This window comes from Myxine glutinosa, chromosome 2 (assembly GCF_964187855.1).
Source record: "Myxine glutinosa chromosome 2, kmMyxGlut1.1, whole genome shotgun sequence".
Classification (NCBI taxonomy): Eukaryota; Metazoa; Chordata; class Myxini; order Myxiniformes; family Myxinidae; genus Myxine; species Myxine glutinosa.
Window position 1 is genome coordinate 57613872 of NC_136262.1, and position 18484 is coordinate 57632355.

Here is an 18484-nt window from a genome sequence, read left to right on the forward strand (position 1 = left end):
ATCAAAAACATAAAACTCCAAAGCATACTGTTCTACTTGGTGGAGGTGTGCCCCCTACCTCATGCCATTCCATTCTAGCTAGTCAGTGTGGGGAAGGAGGGGGTGGCGGGGGGGGGGGGGGCGGGGAGACATAGACAACATTTGAGATCTGTGTTTTTTTTGTTTGTTTGTTTTTTGTATATAAGATTGAGGCTCGTGTAAGAGCTATCAATCACAAAAAAGGACAAACGGACACAAAGAACATACAATAAAGGGAGCAGGAGACGAGATGGGGAGAGAGAGGGGAGCACACAAGTACAACAGCAGAGAACAGGGACAACGGAAGATCCGTGGGAGGGAGAGGAGGCATGGGAGGGTGGGGGAGGGGGTGGGAGAGGTATAAAACACATGAACACTGCTAGAACTTCCAGGAAAGAAAGAAGTCGGGATTTCAAAAAACAAAAGTGGCTCTTGGGTGAATTAACAGGGGTAGAAGAGATCAAGGTTTTGGTTGGGGGAAGATAAGAGATGGTGGTGAACAGCTGTTTTAAAGACCTGAAGGGAGGAGTGGGACTAAAGATAGTGAGGGAGTTTGTTCCAGAGGCGGGAATAAAGAGGAATGAAGGAGTGAAGGTGAGCAGAGAGTCTTGATTTTGACAGTTTCACCAGAAGAGGGTTACTGGCAGATCTTGTGCGACCTGTAGGAATATTTGGGGGACAGAGCCCAGATAGAGCTGGGGGTGCAAGGCCGGAGAGGAGTCGGTAGAAGCCAGAAAGACCACCAACCTGCCTGCGGTGAGTGAGTGAAAGGCCCTCGGAGTTAGCTTCATCGCAGGAGATTCCAATGATTCTGAAAGCTTTGGTTTCAACAGCGTGAAGACAAGCTAGGTGTGAGGCAGGAGCACCGGCCCAGAGGGGGGAACCGTATTCCATTGAGTTGTGGATGAAAGCCTTGTATGTGGTGAGGAGCTCAGGTGTGCCTAGGAAGGACTTTGCACGACGAAGGATGCCCAGTCGGCGACTCGCTTTGGAGGCCAGATTGGAAATGTGGTTTTCCGCGGAAAGATCATGGCAGATGGTGAGACCCAAAAGCTTGAGTGATACAACTTCTTGATTGTCCGTTTGCATTTCCATGATCTTTTAAAATGAATCTGCTGTGCAATAACATTTATTCTGATTACAGCACAAGTCTTTTCGCTTCTGTCTTTTTGTCATTGGTACAATTGCGTATTTTGGATTAAGTTGATTTTGCACAACTCTTAATTCTGCAGTGGCATAACGTTTACAAAAAAAAAAGTAGCATCATTAATTTGTCCAACTTTTGTTTTCATCCGCCATCATCTTTTTTCTGTTCCAGCTATACTCTATGTAATGGGTGCTCTTGGTCCAGCAGTTGGGTACTTGATGGGCAGCTGGTTTGTCAGTTGCTATGTGCACCCAAATGAGGAAGGAACACTGACACAGCTGGATCCAGGGTTCGTCGGCAACTGGTAAATCTTTATGATCCTTTACTTTGATTGGTTCCACCTTTGTAAGCTGAAGATCATGCTACAAAAAAAAAAAATATGGCCTTTGAACATTGGTCTGTGTCAATGCTGAAGTTAATGTTTATAAAAATGACGAATCATGGATATAAAACATGTTTTTTTCAGTCTTTCCAGGGATTTTTTAATTTTTAATTTTTTTTTTTTACCCTCTCTCGCAACACCAGGTGGAGCGGGTTTTTGCTGTGCGCAGTGGCCATCCTTATTTTCTCTCTGCCAATCTTCACCTTCCCACGAAGCCTCGGGCCTAGTGCTGCACACCAGCCCAAAGCGACAGATGGGGATGAGAAACAAGAATTTAGTGACATGACGTGTAGAAATGTGCAGGAATTGAATGAGGAAGCCTTTTCCCTCCCCAAATCTCTCCACTTTGGGAAAGAGATTCGAGGTGATTTTTTTCTCTTCTAAAGTACTCGACCATTAGACATTGGCACTCCAGACAAAACAGTTAGGCTCCTACAAAAGGGTTAGTCCCTGAAATGATGTCCGCTTTTCCTTGCTTCCCACAGCAGTTAGCGCGCCTCGATGAACGTTCTGTTGAGTCGATTGATTGATTAATTAATGGACCTTGTTGATGATTCGACCATCAACGTTGAACTTTGGTCCTGGTTCATAGGTCCTTGAAAGACTACTGTTTTGTGTATGTGTACGATGGCCCGATGGGCAGCTTGTCACATACAACCTCACATGCTGACGCAACGGCTATACTCGTAGAACAGGAAATGTACTATATGAGCCAAAAGGTAGTCGTCCTTACACAGTGATACAAAATAACTAGAACTGCACTCGGTAGAGCGCATACCTCCACCAGGCTGAATAGTGCATATTTTGTATCGCATTGATAGGCCGGATCGGCATCCAGAGCTAAACCAAAATCAAATCAGCTTGTTCTCGTCACCTACCCAACTCATCCACCAAGTTTCCTCATATTCCGTTCCCAAGTTTTTGAAATATGCTATGTATCGTTTTTGACCCCACCTCTTAAAGATGAAGAATCACTTGACAAATTTTTAAAAAATCACGGCTGGCTCTGGACCATCACCAACATCGAATCGATTTGTCTTTGTCACACACCCAACCTGTCCACCAAGTTTGGTCTGAATTCATCCACAACATTTTGAGATAGCCCGGCAGACAGACGGGTGAAAACCTTCGTCCACCTTCAGTGGTGGAGGTAATTGTAATTATTTGTTTGTCGTCGTGTTATGCTTGGTTATCATTGTGTTTTGGTTGTATTTGCAGGGACTGTATCATCCCTATAATTATCTAACTCTCATCTTCATATCTAACTCTCATCTGGACCAAGAACCCTGGTGTTGGGCTAGCGGTTAGGGTGCCGGCTTGGGATCCAAGGATCCTGGGTTCGAATCCCGGTCGATCGCTGAATTAACGCCAGGGGGGTTGACTCAGCCTGTCATCCTTCCGAGGTCGGCTAATTGAGTACCAGTTCACTGGTAATTCCCTGTTTGTCGTTAAAGGCGGCAAAAAGGGTTGGCGGCAGGAAGGGCATCCGGCCGTAAAACATTGCTTCAAAAAGGGGACCGAAAAAACAACAACAACCACGGTTCCCGAAAAAGGCCAACCCCCGCTTTGCGGGGAAAAATGGCTTCTAAAGGTGGTTATATATTATATATATATTTATCTTCACTGAATACCCAGATCAAACTTGTGACAGATGAGATCCACAATGCACTCTGTCTCCTGCAGACCTTCCCCGAGCAGCCCTACATATCTGCAGCAACTTCACCTTCCTGTTCGTGAGCCTCGCTTACACGGCAGAGATCGCCATAGTTACGGCTTTCATCACCTTTATTCCAAAATTTCTGGAGTTGCAGTTTTCTGTGCCGGCTTCACATGCAAATTTTTACACGGGTGTGTAGTGTGTGGGCCGCCAATGTTTGTTGTAGGGGACGTGGGGGCCTTGCTGCGAGGGAAGCAAGTCCTGAGATTGTATTTTCTCTCTGGCTACAAAGTTTTCTATTTTTCCAAAGTTGGTTTTATCGGATACAGTGATGGGATATTAAATTATTCTACCAAACTGCATAACCTTTTGTAATGTTGTGGATGAAACTTGTACATTAATGTCCAATTGGAAAGCCTGTTGAGGAACATTAATGAATAGTGTTTGGTAAAATGTCATGGGAAGTACAAATGGTATTTTGGGCCTACAGGGTGATAGTTTTTCTTGAGATAGAATTTGGTTATTTTTGGTGTGGTGTGACAGGTATTATTGTGGTTCCAAGTGCCAGCATTGGCCTTCTTACTGGAGGTTACGTCATAAAGCGGTTGAAGCTCAGTGCTGTCGGAGCTGCCAGAATGGCCGCCATATGCTGTGCAATCTCCCTCCTGCCGTGCATTGGCCTTGGGTTGCTGGGCTGCAATGGAATCAACCTGGCTGGAGTGACAGAGCCATATGCCAGTGGGTACGAGAGTTGCTTATTTTGATCATCCTGTATTGAAGATTAAGAGGCCATCATAGGATTTGGGAACCAGGAAATAGCTTGTTTTCAGACAAGGTCATTAACCTTCTATCTGTGAGGAGTTCAGACTCGGGGGGATACTTTGCTGAACTAGATGGTATTCATAGAATACTTACCCTGCGCAGTCAACTTGGTGTGAGCCAACTCTTTGTTGGTTGAGGGTTTTTTTTCTTTGATCCAATATGGCTGCCAGACCACGTGAGTGATGACATCATAAATTTATATTCTCCAATATAATTGTTGCATAGATCACGCTCAAATTTCAAACTGATCAGACAAGGCGTTGTCCCTGTTGAATTATGACTTCATAATTAGGGCACCAATGACATCATCATTAACGACACTTATTCCCCGTGCGGAGTTCTTTACAATGAGCCAAGTTTCAATTTTTCCATGGAGTGGTTTTGGAGATATAGAGGTGCAATGTTTTTCAGTTTTTCCAAGATGGAGCCTGTACAAAGTGACTGATGATGTCATGACTCGTGATTATCATTAAAATATTCTACAGGAGGAGGTGCTCTGATGGTGAAAGTTTTGTGGCCATCAGACCAACAGTTGCAGAGAAAAAAAAAAATCATACTGATCGGATCAAGCATTGTACTTCTCGAATGATGTCATAACGAAGGCACCGATGACATCCTCATTAATATCTTATTTACCATGGAGATTTCTTTACAATGAGCCATGTTTCAATTTTTTTCCATGGAGCTGTTTCAGAGATGGAGGTGCAACATTTTTAGATTTTCGTTTTCCAAAATGCCCCCTGCACCACATGACCTATGATGTCATAATCCTCATTATACATTTTACAGGAGGGTGTTCTAATGGTGAAAATTTTGTGTCCATCGGACTAACAGTTGCAGAGAATTTTTTTCTTCATGCTGATCAGATCAAGCATTGTACTTGTCAAATTATGACGTCATAATGAAGGGTTCAATGACAATCATTAACATATCTTATTCCCCATGGGAAGTACTTGACAATGAGCCATGTTTCAATTTTTTTTCCATGCAGCGGTTTTGGAGATATGGAGCTGTAACGTTCTTCCAAGATGGTGTCCGTTCCACGTGACCTATGATGTCATAATTATGAATAAAAGCATTTATACAGGCAGAGGTGATCCTCTGGTAAAATTTCGTGTCAATCGGACCAATAGTTGCCGAGAAAATGAATTTTTAAAATGCAGACATGTACGCAACTGATCACCTAACCCTGCTTTTCGCTTCGCGAGTGCAGGGTATGGATGCAATGGGATATATGATGACCAATAAGACTATCAGCTTCTTACCCATCTGAACGATGCAAGTTTTCTCTTTAACTTGATCAGGGTACTGGGGATTAAACCTTGAGAAGCTTGCCTTAAACCTTAAACCTTAAACCTTAAAGCTTGATTGAGATGGAGACCACAAAGCTGTACTGTCATTGTGGTTAAGAGGAATATTGTGAAATATACTCACCTTCGTATAGTTTCTGAATTCCTATGGATCTGACGAGCTTCTGAGCTATTCCGTTTTTGTGGATTGAACGTAAAAGCTAACTCTTCAACAGAAATTGTGATGAAGCACAAAACCACGCAGCATCTGTGTGTGCTGATAAAGCCCTCCTTTGATACCCATTAACAATAAGAGATTCCATTTTAATAATTTCACTGGTTGTGGATGGTCCTATCGGTGTTCCCAACTTGTTTTTTAAATTTAATTTCCATCTTCTCCAGTGTTATTGCTGTCATTCCATGTGCCTCCCGAATCTCACAGGCCCTCGCTGGTGCAAGGCTTGCAATCGAGCTGCAACTCGCACTGTATTTGCCCTTCAAACCTCTACCAACCAGTGTGTGGCTCAGACGGTCTCACATACGTAAACCCTTGCCTAGCTGGCTGCTCTGCTGTTTTTACACCTATCACCATGGTATTATTGCAATAGACTCGCCCATCCTCTTTTTAAATATTCCCTTGGTACTCTACCCCTTTCTGTAGGCATTGTGTATTTGCACAAAACTGGTGGAATGTTGACCGTCTTCCTCTCACCTGACTGCTCTCTTTCTCTGTCTCTTCATCTCTCTCTCTCTCTCTCTCTCTCTCTCTCTCTCTCCTCTCTCTCTCTCTCTCTCTCTCTCTCTCTCTCTCTCTCTCTCTCTTCTCCTCTCTCTTCTCTCTCTTCTCTCTTTCTCTCTTTCTCTCTTTCTCTCTTTTTCTCTCTTTCTCTCTTTCTCTCTCTCCTTTCTCTCTTTCTCTCTTTCTCTCTCTTTCTCCTCTTTCTCTCTTCTCTCTCTTTCTTCCTCTTCTCTCTTTCTCTCTTCTCTCTCTTTCTCTCTTTCTCTCTCTTCTCTCTTTCTCTCTTTCTCTCTCTTTCTCTCTTCTCTCCTCTTTCTCTCTTTCTCTCCTTTCTCTCTCTCTCTCTCTCCCTCTCATATATATATATTCTTTCCTTTCCCTCCACACTCCCCTATCCTCCTCTTCTCTGAACTTGCCTTCCCCTTTCTCCTCTCAATTTCCCCATACCCCTCCCCTTTCTCCTCTCAATTTCCCCATACCCCCTCCCCCTCCCCTCCCCTCCCCTTTTATAATTTTAAATCTTCATCCTTTTCCTTGTGCATATGTAATAATGTATACCAACCAATCACCTTTAGAGGCCATTTTACCCCACAGAGCAGGGGGTGGCCTTTTTTGGGCACCGTGGTCCCCTTTTTGGGCACCGTGGTCCCCTTTTTGGGCACCGTGGTCCCCCTTTTTGAAGCAATGTTTTATGGCCGGATGCCCTTCCTGCCACCAACCCTGTTAGTCGCCTCTTGCGATACACAGGGAATTACCAGTGAATTGGTACTCAATTTGCCGACCTCGGAAGGATGACAGGCTGAGTCAACCCCCCTGGTGTTAATTCAGCGATCGACAGGGATTCGAACCCAGGATCCTAGGATCCCAAGCCGGCACCCTAACCGCTAAGCCAACACCAGGCTATATGTAATAAATGTATGGCCCCTTAAGTTAAGCCCTTTGAGCCACCCCCTTTGCAGGCTGAAAGTAAAGGTTTGGGTTAAGATGTTGATAAAGGACTGTAGCTTTGCAAAGATTGTAGCAAGTTTGGTGAAAATCCTTTTCCTATTTCTTATTTTCTCCTCCTTGTCGAGTAAAACCCCCTTTTGCCAAGCAATAATGATGTCGTAATGACTTTTATCAACTGAAAGCCGATAAAAATAGGTACATACACTTGTGGAAAGCTGTCGTTTCTGAGCCCTGGTTACATGGCCGTAACTCTGGGGAGGCCAGGCCTACCCAAAACTTCTGTAGCTTATGAATATATTGTTACGGACGCGGTTAAAGATGTTATTTACCGAGCGGTTGGTATTACCACGACCGAACAGTTATTCCCCGACTAATACCCGATTTGCCCCAAACTTTGGCCGGATCGCGCCACCGCTATTCAATCGGGAAAACTCTAAAGCGACCGAATGCAAAGAGGAAAACGAAGGCAAAGAAAGGTTTGGAAATACTACTAAATTTATTTACTATTCACACACATAAGCAAAAGGACAGCAGTCACGTTTATTTACAAGCACATGAGACGCAGGTGACACAGTGAAAATACTAGCTTATACAGACTTATTGTTACTACCCAGGGACAAGACAAAAGACAGACTACGAGCACACTTACACGGGGAATGATGATAGGGATGGCAGGTGGGTGGCTGGTGGATGGCTGGCGGGATAGGGAGGTCCAACTAGTTCTGCAGCTGATCGACTCGTGGGCAGCCGCCGCTCCTTCGCGGCCCTGCTCCAAACTGCCGTCCAGGCCTCACGCTGCTGTGGCTGCAGTTTCGGTGGCTCCAGCTGCAGCAAATGCAGTTTCAGTGGCTCGAGCTGCAGCAAGTGCAGTTTCGGTGGCTCGAGGCTGCAGTGAGTGCAGTTTCGGTGGCTCGAGCTGCAGTTCAACCCTGGACTTCTTCTCGTCTCTCTGTCGTCAAAGCTCATCTCCCTTGTCTGCCTTGGGAACGCCCTGCCTGCGGGTTATATAGGCCCCGCCCCTCAACCTTCGCGAGACCTCCTCGATCTTTCTTTCCACACCCTCTCCAAGTCCAACCCCTTGTTCGTGGTTGGTTGAGTGGGGGCTGACTCACTCCTCCCCCTCTATGACGAGGTGGGGGACCCGCCTTTCTCTTCCCCAACCCTGCCTCGTGGTCAATGGCGGCAATTGGAGCGGAGGTAGTTTCCAATCGACGAAAAGGGGGAATGGAGGTTTTTGGGAATGGGATATGAAGGGAATCTATCTCTTTCACTTGGTGCAATGGAGTACTTCTATTAATGGGAGACACAGCCTTACCCTAAAACACAGAATAAGATATAACTATCGAACAGGGGTATTCTATGATTGGCTGACGTGTATGCTTGTGGACTAATTATGGGATGCCCTTTTGACCTTTACACAGCTCCGGAGGCAGGAGGCGCAGAATAGCCAATAATAATAATAAAGCACACAATAAAAAAAACACAATCCTCATATCCGCAACAATATTTTGCTTTTTGTTTTGTGATGCCAATAATTAATATTCTAGTCTTATTATATAAACAAATGAGGGGTATTTATTCAGAAACATATTTTGAGTATTCTTGGATTTTTCATGTCTTTGAAAGTATTCGATTGGTCGACCAAAAAATTATTTTGAGAGGCCTATACAACATTCTGCTTTGTTACGGTCTTGCCTGGTGAAGGATAAAAAGCATGCTAGATCAGCTGCACCTCACCCACATTGTTTGTATTCATGTCACATCAGTCACACCTCACGTTCCCACAGCAGTATACATCCTCTTATCAATTTTCGGTTTAAATCCATTGTTTAACCTTCAGTCAAAACGGAGTTCATGTTTACCCCAAATTGCATTTTAACTCCAATACTTTGTCTCCACAGTCGTCCGAAGGTATAATTTGTCTTCCGACTTGGACCGACATGAGCCTTCACATAAACCAGTACTTTACTGTAAAATGTCCTCATAATTCAGGTTATTCTTCTTCAATGTTACACCTAAATGTTCTTGCTTTGTTTATTGGCCACGTTATATGGACTTCGCTCCATTTCCTTGCATTACAGGAATGAAGAAATATTGTGGAACAATCAAATAATTTAATAGTCAAATTAAATATGAACTATTTAGAAGGTTAAAGTTGAACCTTGTTGTAATCCCCTTGTCCCCCCCCCCCCCCCCGCCCCCTTCCCACGCCTCCTCCCCCAAGCCCTCTCCCTCCCACACTTCTCCCTGCTCTCAAATGTTGTGGTTGTGTGCTTCCCCTTCTCTCCCCATCTTGTCTTCCGCTCCCTCTTTTTGTATATTTTGTTTGTCTGGTTGATTGTTTGTGAAATAAATGTTAGCTCTTTCACGAGCCTCGATTCAGTGTACAAAAAAAAAAAAATTAAAAAAAAAAATTTGTAGGAATATAGTATTACTTTTGTCTCATCTGTTTTGATTATGTGTATTTTGTTGATTTGTTCCCACATTTCAGAAAGGAACCAATTTTTCACAGTGCGAGTGCATCCTGTCACAGCCTTCAACTCTCGAGGAGAGGAGTAGCTCCCAGCTCATTCCTGGCCATGCACTCCTGGGAAAATGTGGGTCCGTGTGTAACTCCACTTGGCCTCTACCTCGCACTCATCTTCGTGGTCATCATGGTCATGACATGGCGCCCAGCCATGTGCACTCATCGTCACCCTCAGGTGAGTTGGTGTTGCCAGATTGAGGATGACCTGAAAATGCTAAGTCTTGTCATACAGGCAGAAGAAGAAGAAGCAACTACAGGTTGGTGTTGACTGGCGTTTCCTTAGAATCCTACCTGTGGTGTAAAGCAGTGGTTTACAGGGAGATTGAAAAGGGGGTGTATGTATGTGAAGAAGCCTGTTAAGGAGGGCCCCCCCCCACCCCACCCCTTCCCTGCATCCCATTAAACTCAACCTAATAGGGGTGAAAGGTGCATGCCACAACAAAATTCTACACAGCCATCATCCAAACTACGAACACCCGAGGTTATCCGCAAGCAACGGGATGCATCATCCACGTGCATCGAATCACAGGGATCATTAAACCATTTAAACACCATAATTTCACCTTTAATAGACTTGTTGTCATGGAACTGTGGTTTAAGGTCGTGACATTTGTTTTGATCGAGTATAGACAATGTCAGGTGGAAGTAAAGTCCACTCTGATTAGCCAATGTGATTGAGAGCATGCTAGGCCTTGGAGCGTCAAATACCGACTTGTATTCACCTCTGATATGACATAAGGGACACTTCTTAATGCCGCAGCATCATTGTGACCTTGCTCAGTTTCATTCATTCCCAACAATACAGGGGACTCTTCAATTCCATGGAAAATAAAACGACGGAAAACGTTGTTGTTGGGCCCACGATGTGTTACTGTACACATACAGTATTGTGATGTTTCTAAACTTGCAATGGTTCTGGTATCTACTTTTATACTAATATCTGAGACGGTTTATTTCCTCCTCCAAAATTTTTTCCTCTGCCAATTAAGGTGGATGGAGGTTGTTTTCACTCCTGTCTGTGAGCAGAATAACCCAGTTAAGGACGGATGTGGACGAAACTGGTAGAGAGAGACAGAGAGAGACAGACAGACACAGAGACAGAGACAGAGACAGACAGACAGACAGAGACAGACAGACAGAGACAGACAGACAAACAGACACAGAGACAGACAGACAGAGACAGACAGACAGACAGACACAGACAGAGACACAGAGACAGAGACAGACAGAGACACACACACACAGAGAGAGAGAGAGAGAGAGAGTGAGTGGTGTGTGTGTGTGTGTGTGTGTGTGTGTGTGTGTGTGTGTGTGTGTGTGTGTGTGTGTGTGTGTGTGTGTGTGTGTGTGTGTGTGTGTGTGTGTGTGTGTGTGTGTGTGTGTGTGTGTGTGTGTGTGTGTGTGTGTGTGTGTGTGTGTGTGTGTGTGTGTGTGTCAGTCAGTCAGTCAGTCAAGGAAGAATTGATTATTTTGGTGAATATCTGAATACGGCTCGTCAATGGGATACGAAAAGGAAACTAGTCAGCCTAGCGGAGATATGCGCTCCACCAAGTGTTGTTTAAGTTGGTTCTGTAATCGTTTAGTAAATTGAGAAATGTCTGCTTGTTTTGTGTATTTCTATGTACTCCGAAACCGCTGTACGGCACGAGTTGAAAACTAATGATTGTATTTGGGGACCCACAGGAATGTTTTGGATGGTTAAAAAAAAATCATATTTTGTGATTCAGGGTGGGGCAGCACCCCAATTCTCTTTATGTAAATATTCATGAATGTTCTCCATGTAAATATTCATTTATTCATGAAGCATCATGAGGAATTTATATATGCAAATATTCAATTCTCCATATTCATATATATATATACAGTCATGTGAAAAAGTAAGTACACCCCATGTAAAGTTTTCTTTTTCAACATATTTCAACATACAGCTATTTGATCTTCATTTCAACAATATTGATAGATAAAGGTGATATAATACAACAAATATCATGAAACATTTACATTTTGTAGTCCATTGTATAATTTAAATAAACATAAATGCAAATTTCGCATGTGGAAAAAGTAAGTACACCCTTGGCTCTAATAGGTGGTATTGCCCCCTTTGGTAGAAACAACCTCAAGTAGGCGTTTCTTATAACTGTCTACCAGTCTCTGTCATCGACTGGGAGAAATTTTTTCCCACTCCTCCATGCAGAATTCTTTCAGCTGTGCGATGTTTGAGGGGTTTCTTGCATGCACAGCTCGTTTCAAATCCCCCACAACATCTCGATGGGATTTAGATCCGGGCTTTGACTTGGCCATTCCAGAACCCTCCATTTCTTTCTTTTCAGCCATTCCTTGGTGGATTTACTGGTATGTTTAGTGTCATTGTCATGTTGCAAGGTCCATCTTCGGTCCACCTTCGGTTGAGCTTCAACTTTCCGACAGATGGCCTCACATTATCCTCAAGCACCCTCTGGTACAATGAATAATTCATAGTGGATTCTATGATGGTGAGCTGCCCAGGCCCTGATGCAGAAAAGCTGCCCCAAACCATAATATTTCCACCACCATGCTTTACAGTTGGTATCAGGTTCTTGTGGTCAAATGCTGTCTTTGGTTTTCGCCAAACATGTCTTCTGGTACTGTGGCCAAATAGCTCTACCTTTGACTCATCTGTCCAGAGCACATTGTTCCAGAAGTGCTAGTCTTTACCTAGGTGTTCATTGGCAAACTTTAGTCTTGCCCTGATGTTCTTTCAGGACAGCAAAGGTTTCCTCCTGGCACACCTCCCATGCATATCAAATTAGTGCAGCCTCTTTCTAATGGTAAACTCGTGCACTTTGACATCAACAGTGGCAAGAGCTACCTGTAGGTCCCGTGATGACATTCTGGGGTTCTTCGAGACCTCTTTCAGCATCTTGCGGTCTGCTCTCGGGCTGAACTTGCTTGGGCGGCCTGGCCTGAACAAGTTGGCAGTTGCTTGGAATCTTCTCCACTTGTAGATGATTTTCCGGACAGTCAAATGATCGATTTCAAATTGTTTGAAGATCTTTTTAAATCCCTTCCCAGACTCGTAGGCATCTATAATCTTCTTTCTGAAGGCCTCAGATAGCTCTTTTGATCGAGGGATGGTGATGCCACACACTTCAACAACAAAGAGCAAACCAAACTAAATGTCTGAGGTTTAAATAAGACAGGTTCCTCCAAGATCCGATCTAACGATGTTCTAATCATTTGCATCTGAGCTGGTGCACCTGAATCTCATTTTGGGTATTTGAAGTAGTGATAAATATATGGGTGTACTTACTTTTTCCACATGCGAAATTTGCATTTATGTTTATTTAAATTATACAATGGACTACAAAATGTAAATGTTTCATGATATTTGTTATATTATATCACCTTTATCTATCAATATTGTTGAAATGAAGATCAAATAGCTGTATGTTGAAATATGTTGAAAAAGTCAAAACTTTACATGGGGTGTACTTACTTTTTCATTTGACTGTGTATATATATATATATATATATATATATATATATATATATATATATATATATATATATATATATATCTATCTATCTATCTATACTGAAACACAAAAGAAACTTACCACCTTTGAAACCTTTAAATATCAACAATAACACTGCGTGTAGTAAATGTGTGAACTTATTTGTGGACAATAGTGTCCTCACTGTCAGACAAAACGGTCATGGATGGTCACTTGAACCTTCAATGGTCACTTCATAGCACAGCTGTTGAACAGCCGTTTTGACTGTCAGTGATTAGCCAAGGGGTACGGGATGATTTTAATGAGCTGCACGTGATGTCTTGATATTGGCTTTAAAAAGGCCAGTGCAAAATGGGCATTTCAATCAACATGCCACGATTGTCAAGGGATCAACGGCAGCGTGCCCTGGGCATGCTGCAAGGTGGACTGAGCTACCGTGAGGTGGCACGTCGCCTTGGCTGTTCACACCAGACGATATCGGCCTTGACTCATCGCTTGACTCATCGCTGAAACAGAACCTTGACTCATCGCTGAAAGCGACCTCGTTACACTGCGCCAAGGTCCACCGCTGATGCTGCTGGCACCATCTCTGTCGGTTGCGGCGATGGGCAGCCGTCATCACGGGGCCTCTGTATGGTCTTCTGGCAGTCAGACCATAGTCATGCAGTCGTCTTCGTGCAGTATCATTGGAGATCCGTGGGTTTGCACGCCCCGGAGTTTCTGCCGCAGTGCGGGATGCTGGATGGAATCGATCCCGCAGGTGACTTTGGACCATCTGCCTGTCCTGCCTTGCAGTGGTGACTCTTGGCCTCCCTGATCGAGGTCTGTCATCTGCAGAGTTGTGGAGGGTGTCTCTGTCTACCAGGGCCGATATCGTCTGGTGTGAACAGCCAAGGCGACGTGCCACCTCACGGTAGCTCAGTCCACCTTGCAGCATGCCCAGGGCACGCTGCCGTTGATCCCTTGACAATCGTGGCATGTTGATTTAAATGCCCATTTTGCGCTGGCCTTTTTAAAGCCAATATCAAGACATCACGTGCAGCTCATTAAAATCATCCCGTACCCCTTGGCTAATCACTGACAGTCAAAACGGCTGTTCAACAGCTGTGCTATGAAGTGACCATTGAAGGTTCAAGTGACCATCCGTGACCGTTTTGTCTGATAGTGAGGACACTATTGTCCACAAATAAGTTCACACATTTACTACACACAGTGTTATTGTTGATATTTAAAGGTTTCAAAGGTGGTAAGTTTCTTTTGCGTTTCAGTATATATATATATATATATATATATATATATATATATATATATTTATATATATATATATATATATATATATAGATGGATAGATATAGATATATATAGATATATATAGATATATATATAGATATATATATATATTGTTGCGGATGTACCGAAGCCCGTTCCACGTTACAAAGGGGGGGATTAAACCCCTTTTTTCCCTTTGGGTCTTCGTGTCCACGAGGCCGAATCGCCACTTCCGCAGCAAGCGTGAAAAAGGGTATCGGGTCGACGCCGCTCATACCTTTGACCCACGCTGCCACGAAAGCGGGGACCGGACCTCGCATAAGTCATGCTTAATCGAGTACGCTCGAGCTGTATGCGTATCACGTGACTCATGCCGTTACTTTTATGGAACCTGATTCGAGCGGTTCTATTCGTACTATGCTAGGCCAATGGATGGAAGGGACGGGAACAGTCAAATAAGAGGAATAACACAATTTATTTACACAATGTACAGGATTCGGATAGAGGAAAGGGGACACAGAGCAGGCACTTAAACAATGTTACTTAAAACCCCAGACACAGGGCCCACTCACGCACACGGGGAGAAGAAGAAGAGCAGTTCGCGCGCCAAACGCGCTTTGCCGTCGGTCGCTCCGGGCGCTCGCCCGGCGTGGCCCTCTGGCGGTCACGGCACGTATGCAGGAAAAGGCAGGCAGGAGGAGATCGCGCGTCTGTGGCCCGGAACGGGTCGTCTTCTCAAATGCGATTAATACAGCGCAGGGCACAGGGCATGGGGCACGGGGCAAGTTCGTGTACAATGACGATAACAGGCAATTGTCCAGGGGCTGGGCGATTCTCTCTCTCTCTCACACTCCAGCTCAACCCAACTCAACTCAGAACTCCAACTGAACTCAACTGACTCACGATACTCCCCGGCTCTGACTCGACTCCGATCCCGACTCCAACTTGAACTGAGGCGGGGGTGGGGGGGGGGGCGGAGCAGGGTTTTATGGCTCCGCCCCGGCCCTACCCGAATGTTCCATGCTCCACCTCCCGTTGCCGTGCTTAGCCACTCCCTTCGAGCTCTGATTGGCGGCTCGTGCTTACCGGCCACTCCCCCCTGCAGCTCCTCCCTTCGGCCTTGCCAGACTTGTGCAGGCCGAGCACGTGGCATTCCAGCGCCAAAAGACCGCCCTACTCACGGGCCTGCTCAATGCAAAACTAACACAGGAAAGGACTACGCTTACATTCACTAAGAAATAACAACTATCGCGAGGCTTCATGTTGTGGTGCGTCTACCTACGAGGGGGATTATCCTTTATTCCAAAGCCACAACAATATACAGTCACGTGAAAAAGTAAGTACACCCCATGTAAAGTTTTGACTTTTTCAACATATTTCAACATACAGCCATTTGATCTTCAATTCAACAATATTGATAGATAAAGGTGATATAATATAACAAATATCATGAAACATTTACATTTTGTAGTCCATTGTATAATTTAAATAAACATAAATGCAAATTTCGCATGTGGAAAAAGTAAGTACACCCCTACATTTATCACTACTTCAAATACCTAAAATTAGAATCAGGTGCACCAGCTCAGGTGCAAATGATTAGAACATCGTTAGAGAGGATCTTGGAGGAACCTGTCTTATTTAAACCTCAGACATTTAGTTTGGTTTGCTCTTTGTTGTTGAAGTGTGCGGCGTCACCATGCCTAGATCAAAAGAGCTCTCTGAGGCCTTCAGAAAGAAGGTTATAGATGCCTACGAGTCTGGGAAGGGATTTAAAAAGATCTTCAAACAATTTGAAATCAATCATTCGACTGTCCGGAAGATCATCTACACGTGGAGAAGATTCCAAACAACTGCCAACTTGTTCAGGCCAGGCCGCCCCAGCAGGTTCAGCCCGAGAGCAGACCGCAAGATGCTGAAAGAAGTCTCGAAGAACCCCAGAATGTCATCGCGGGACCTACAGGTAGCTCTTGCCACTGTTGATGTCAAAGTGCACGAGTCTACCATTAGAAAGAGGCTGCACATATTTGATCTACATGGGAGGTGTGCCAGGAGGAAACATTTGCTGTCCAGAAAGAACACGAGGGCAACACTAAAGTTTGCCAATGAACACCTAGGCAAAGACCAGTACTTCTGGAACAATGTGCTCTGGACAGATGAGTCAAAGGTAGAGCTATTTGGCCACAGTACTAGAAGACATGTTTGGTGAAAACCAAAGACAGCATTTGACCACAAGAACCTGATACCAACTGTAAAGCATGGTGGTGGAAATATTATGGTTTGGGGCAGCTTTGCTGCATCAGGGCCTGGGCAGCTCACCAACATAGAATCCACTATGAATTCTTCATTGTACCAGAGGGTGCTTGAGGATAATGTGAGGCCATCTGTCGGAAAGTTGAAGCTCAACCGAAGGTAGACCTTGCAACATGACAATGACCCTAAACATACCAGTAAATCCACCAAGGAATGGCTGAAAAGAAAGAAATGGAGGGTTCTGGAATGGCCAAGTCAAAGCCCGGATCTAAATCCCATCGAGATGTTTTGGGGGGATTTGAAACGAGCTGTGCATGCAAGAAACCCCTCAAACATCGCACAGCTGAAAGAATTCGGCATGGAGGAGTGGGCAAAAATTTCTCCCAGTCGATGTCAGAGACTGGTAGACAGTTGTAAGAAACGCCTACTTGAGGTTGTTTCTGCCAAAGGGGGCAATACCACCTATTAGAGCCAAGGGTGTACTTACTTTTTCCACATGTGAAATTTGCATTTATGTTTATTTAAATTATCCAATGGACTGCAAAATGTAAATGTTTCATGATATTTGTTATATTATATCACCTTTATCTATCAATATTGTTGAAATGAAGATCAAATAGCTGTATGTTGAAATATGTTGAAAAAGTCAAAACTTTACATGGGGTGTACTTACTTTTTCACGTGACTGTATACGTAGTATATATATAAAACTGTGAGAAATAGCAGAAATTCCACAATACGAGCAGGGTGCCTCATTTGCATTAAATAAATCATCTGAGGAAATTAAATAAGTCGTGGACGTATCTTCAAGACGGTCGATCTTTAATTTAAGACGAGCTTTTGACCAACATGTCTTCTTCTTAGTCCTCCTCGAATTCAACTTGAACCTTGAGTTCAAAGCTTGTCTGAAAATTAAAGATCGACCATCTGAAAGCTACGTCCAAGAATTATTTAATTTCTTCCGATTATATATATATATATATATATATATATATATATATATATATATACATACACACACACACACACACACACACACACACACACACACACACACACACACACACACACACACACACACACACACACACACATACATATATATATATATATATATATATATATTTTCTTCATGAAGACTTCAGATGGGCACGTGGAAAGGAAGGAGTATTGATTATGGGGGATTTTACTTTGCCAGAAATTGATTGGGGTTGTGGAAAGGGAAAGCACAAAGCAGATGAGGAATTCCTAAGTCGAATAGGTCCATAGAAGTAGTAGCGGTCCATGGAAGCATCGCCTTGGATGAGTGGGGCCACGACTTCTTTAAAAGACTCGCTCAGATACAGGATCGTAGGGTCCCCGGCAAGTTTGGTACCTGTTGTCATGGAAGTCTGATTTGTGCACATTGACCATCAGGGGTGCTTGGACTGAGCCTTGCGGAACTCCATTTTGTGTCTGTAGGTTCTGCTGCTTTTTCTGTCAAGGTTGACTGAAGCAGTGGTTGGAGATCAAGACTTTGATAAAGTGGACTCGTTGGTGGTCCTGTCGTATCTCGTGCAGCTTCAGCAGCAGACCACGGTGCCAGACTGTCATGTGCTGAAGACAAGTTAAAGAAGAATTTCCCCATTACTGGTTTTATTCAAAGGTAGTCTGAATAATGTGGGTTGCAGCTAGAACCTGGTCTTCAGTGCTACGAATCTTCCTGGAGCCTGCTTCTTCTGGTGGGAGTGCTACCTCACCAAGTGGTCCATCCTGTTCAGGATTAGCCTCTCGAGGACTTTGAATGGGACAAATAGCAGCGATATCGGCCTGAAACATTAGGGCTTGTTGGGTTTTAGGGTGGCCACATTAGCCCTCTTCCAGAGCTTTGGAATCCTGAGTGAGGAGAGGCAGTAGGACATGAAGCACTTAAGCCAGAGGAGTAAGTGAGTGCTTGCCT

General features: G+C 44.1%; 1 protein-coding gene across 1 annotated transcript in view; it reads left to right on the forward strand.

Annotated features, from left to right (window-relative positions):
* The window catches only part of LOC137421772 (solute carrier organic anion transporter family member 5A1), a 49499-nt gene that overhangs the window by 22881 nt on the left and 8134 nt on the right, over window positions 1–18484 (forward strand). The window contains 8 exon segments of the mRNA XM_068108159.2: window positions 1337–1469; window positions 1691–1911; window positions 3231–3395; window positions 3748–3946; window positions 5758–5908; window positions 9494–9628; window positions 9630–9671; window positions 9673–9704. Coding sequence (XP_067964260.2) covers window positions 1337–1469; window positions 1691–1911; window positions 3231–3395; window positions 3748–3946; window positions 5758–5908; window positions 9494–9628; window positions 9630–9671; window positions 9673–9704 — 1078 coding nt within the window.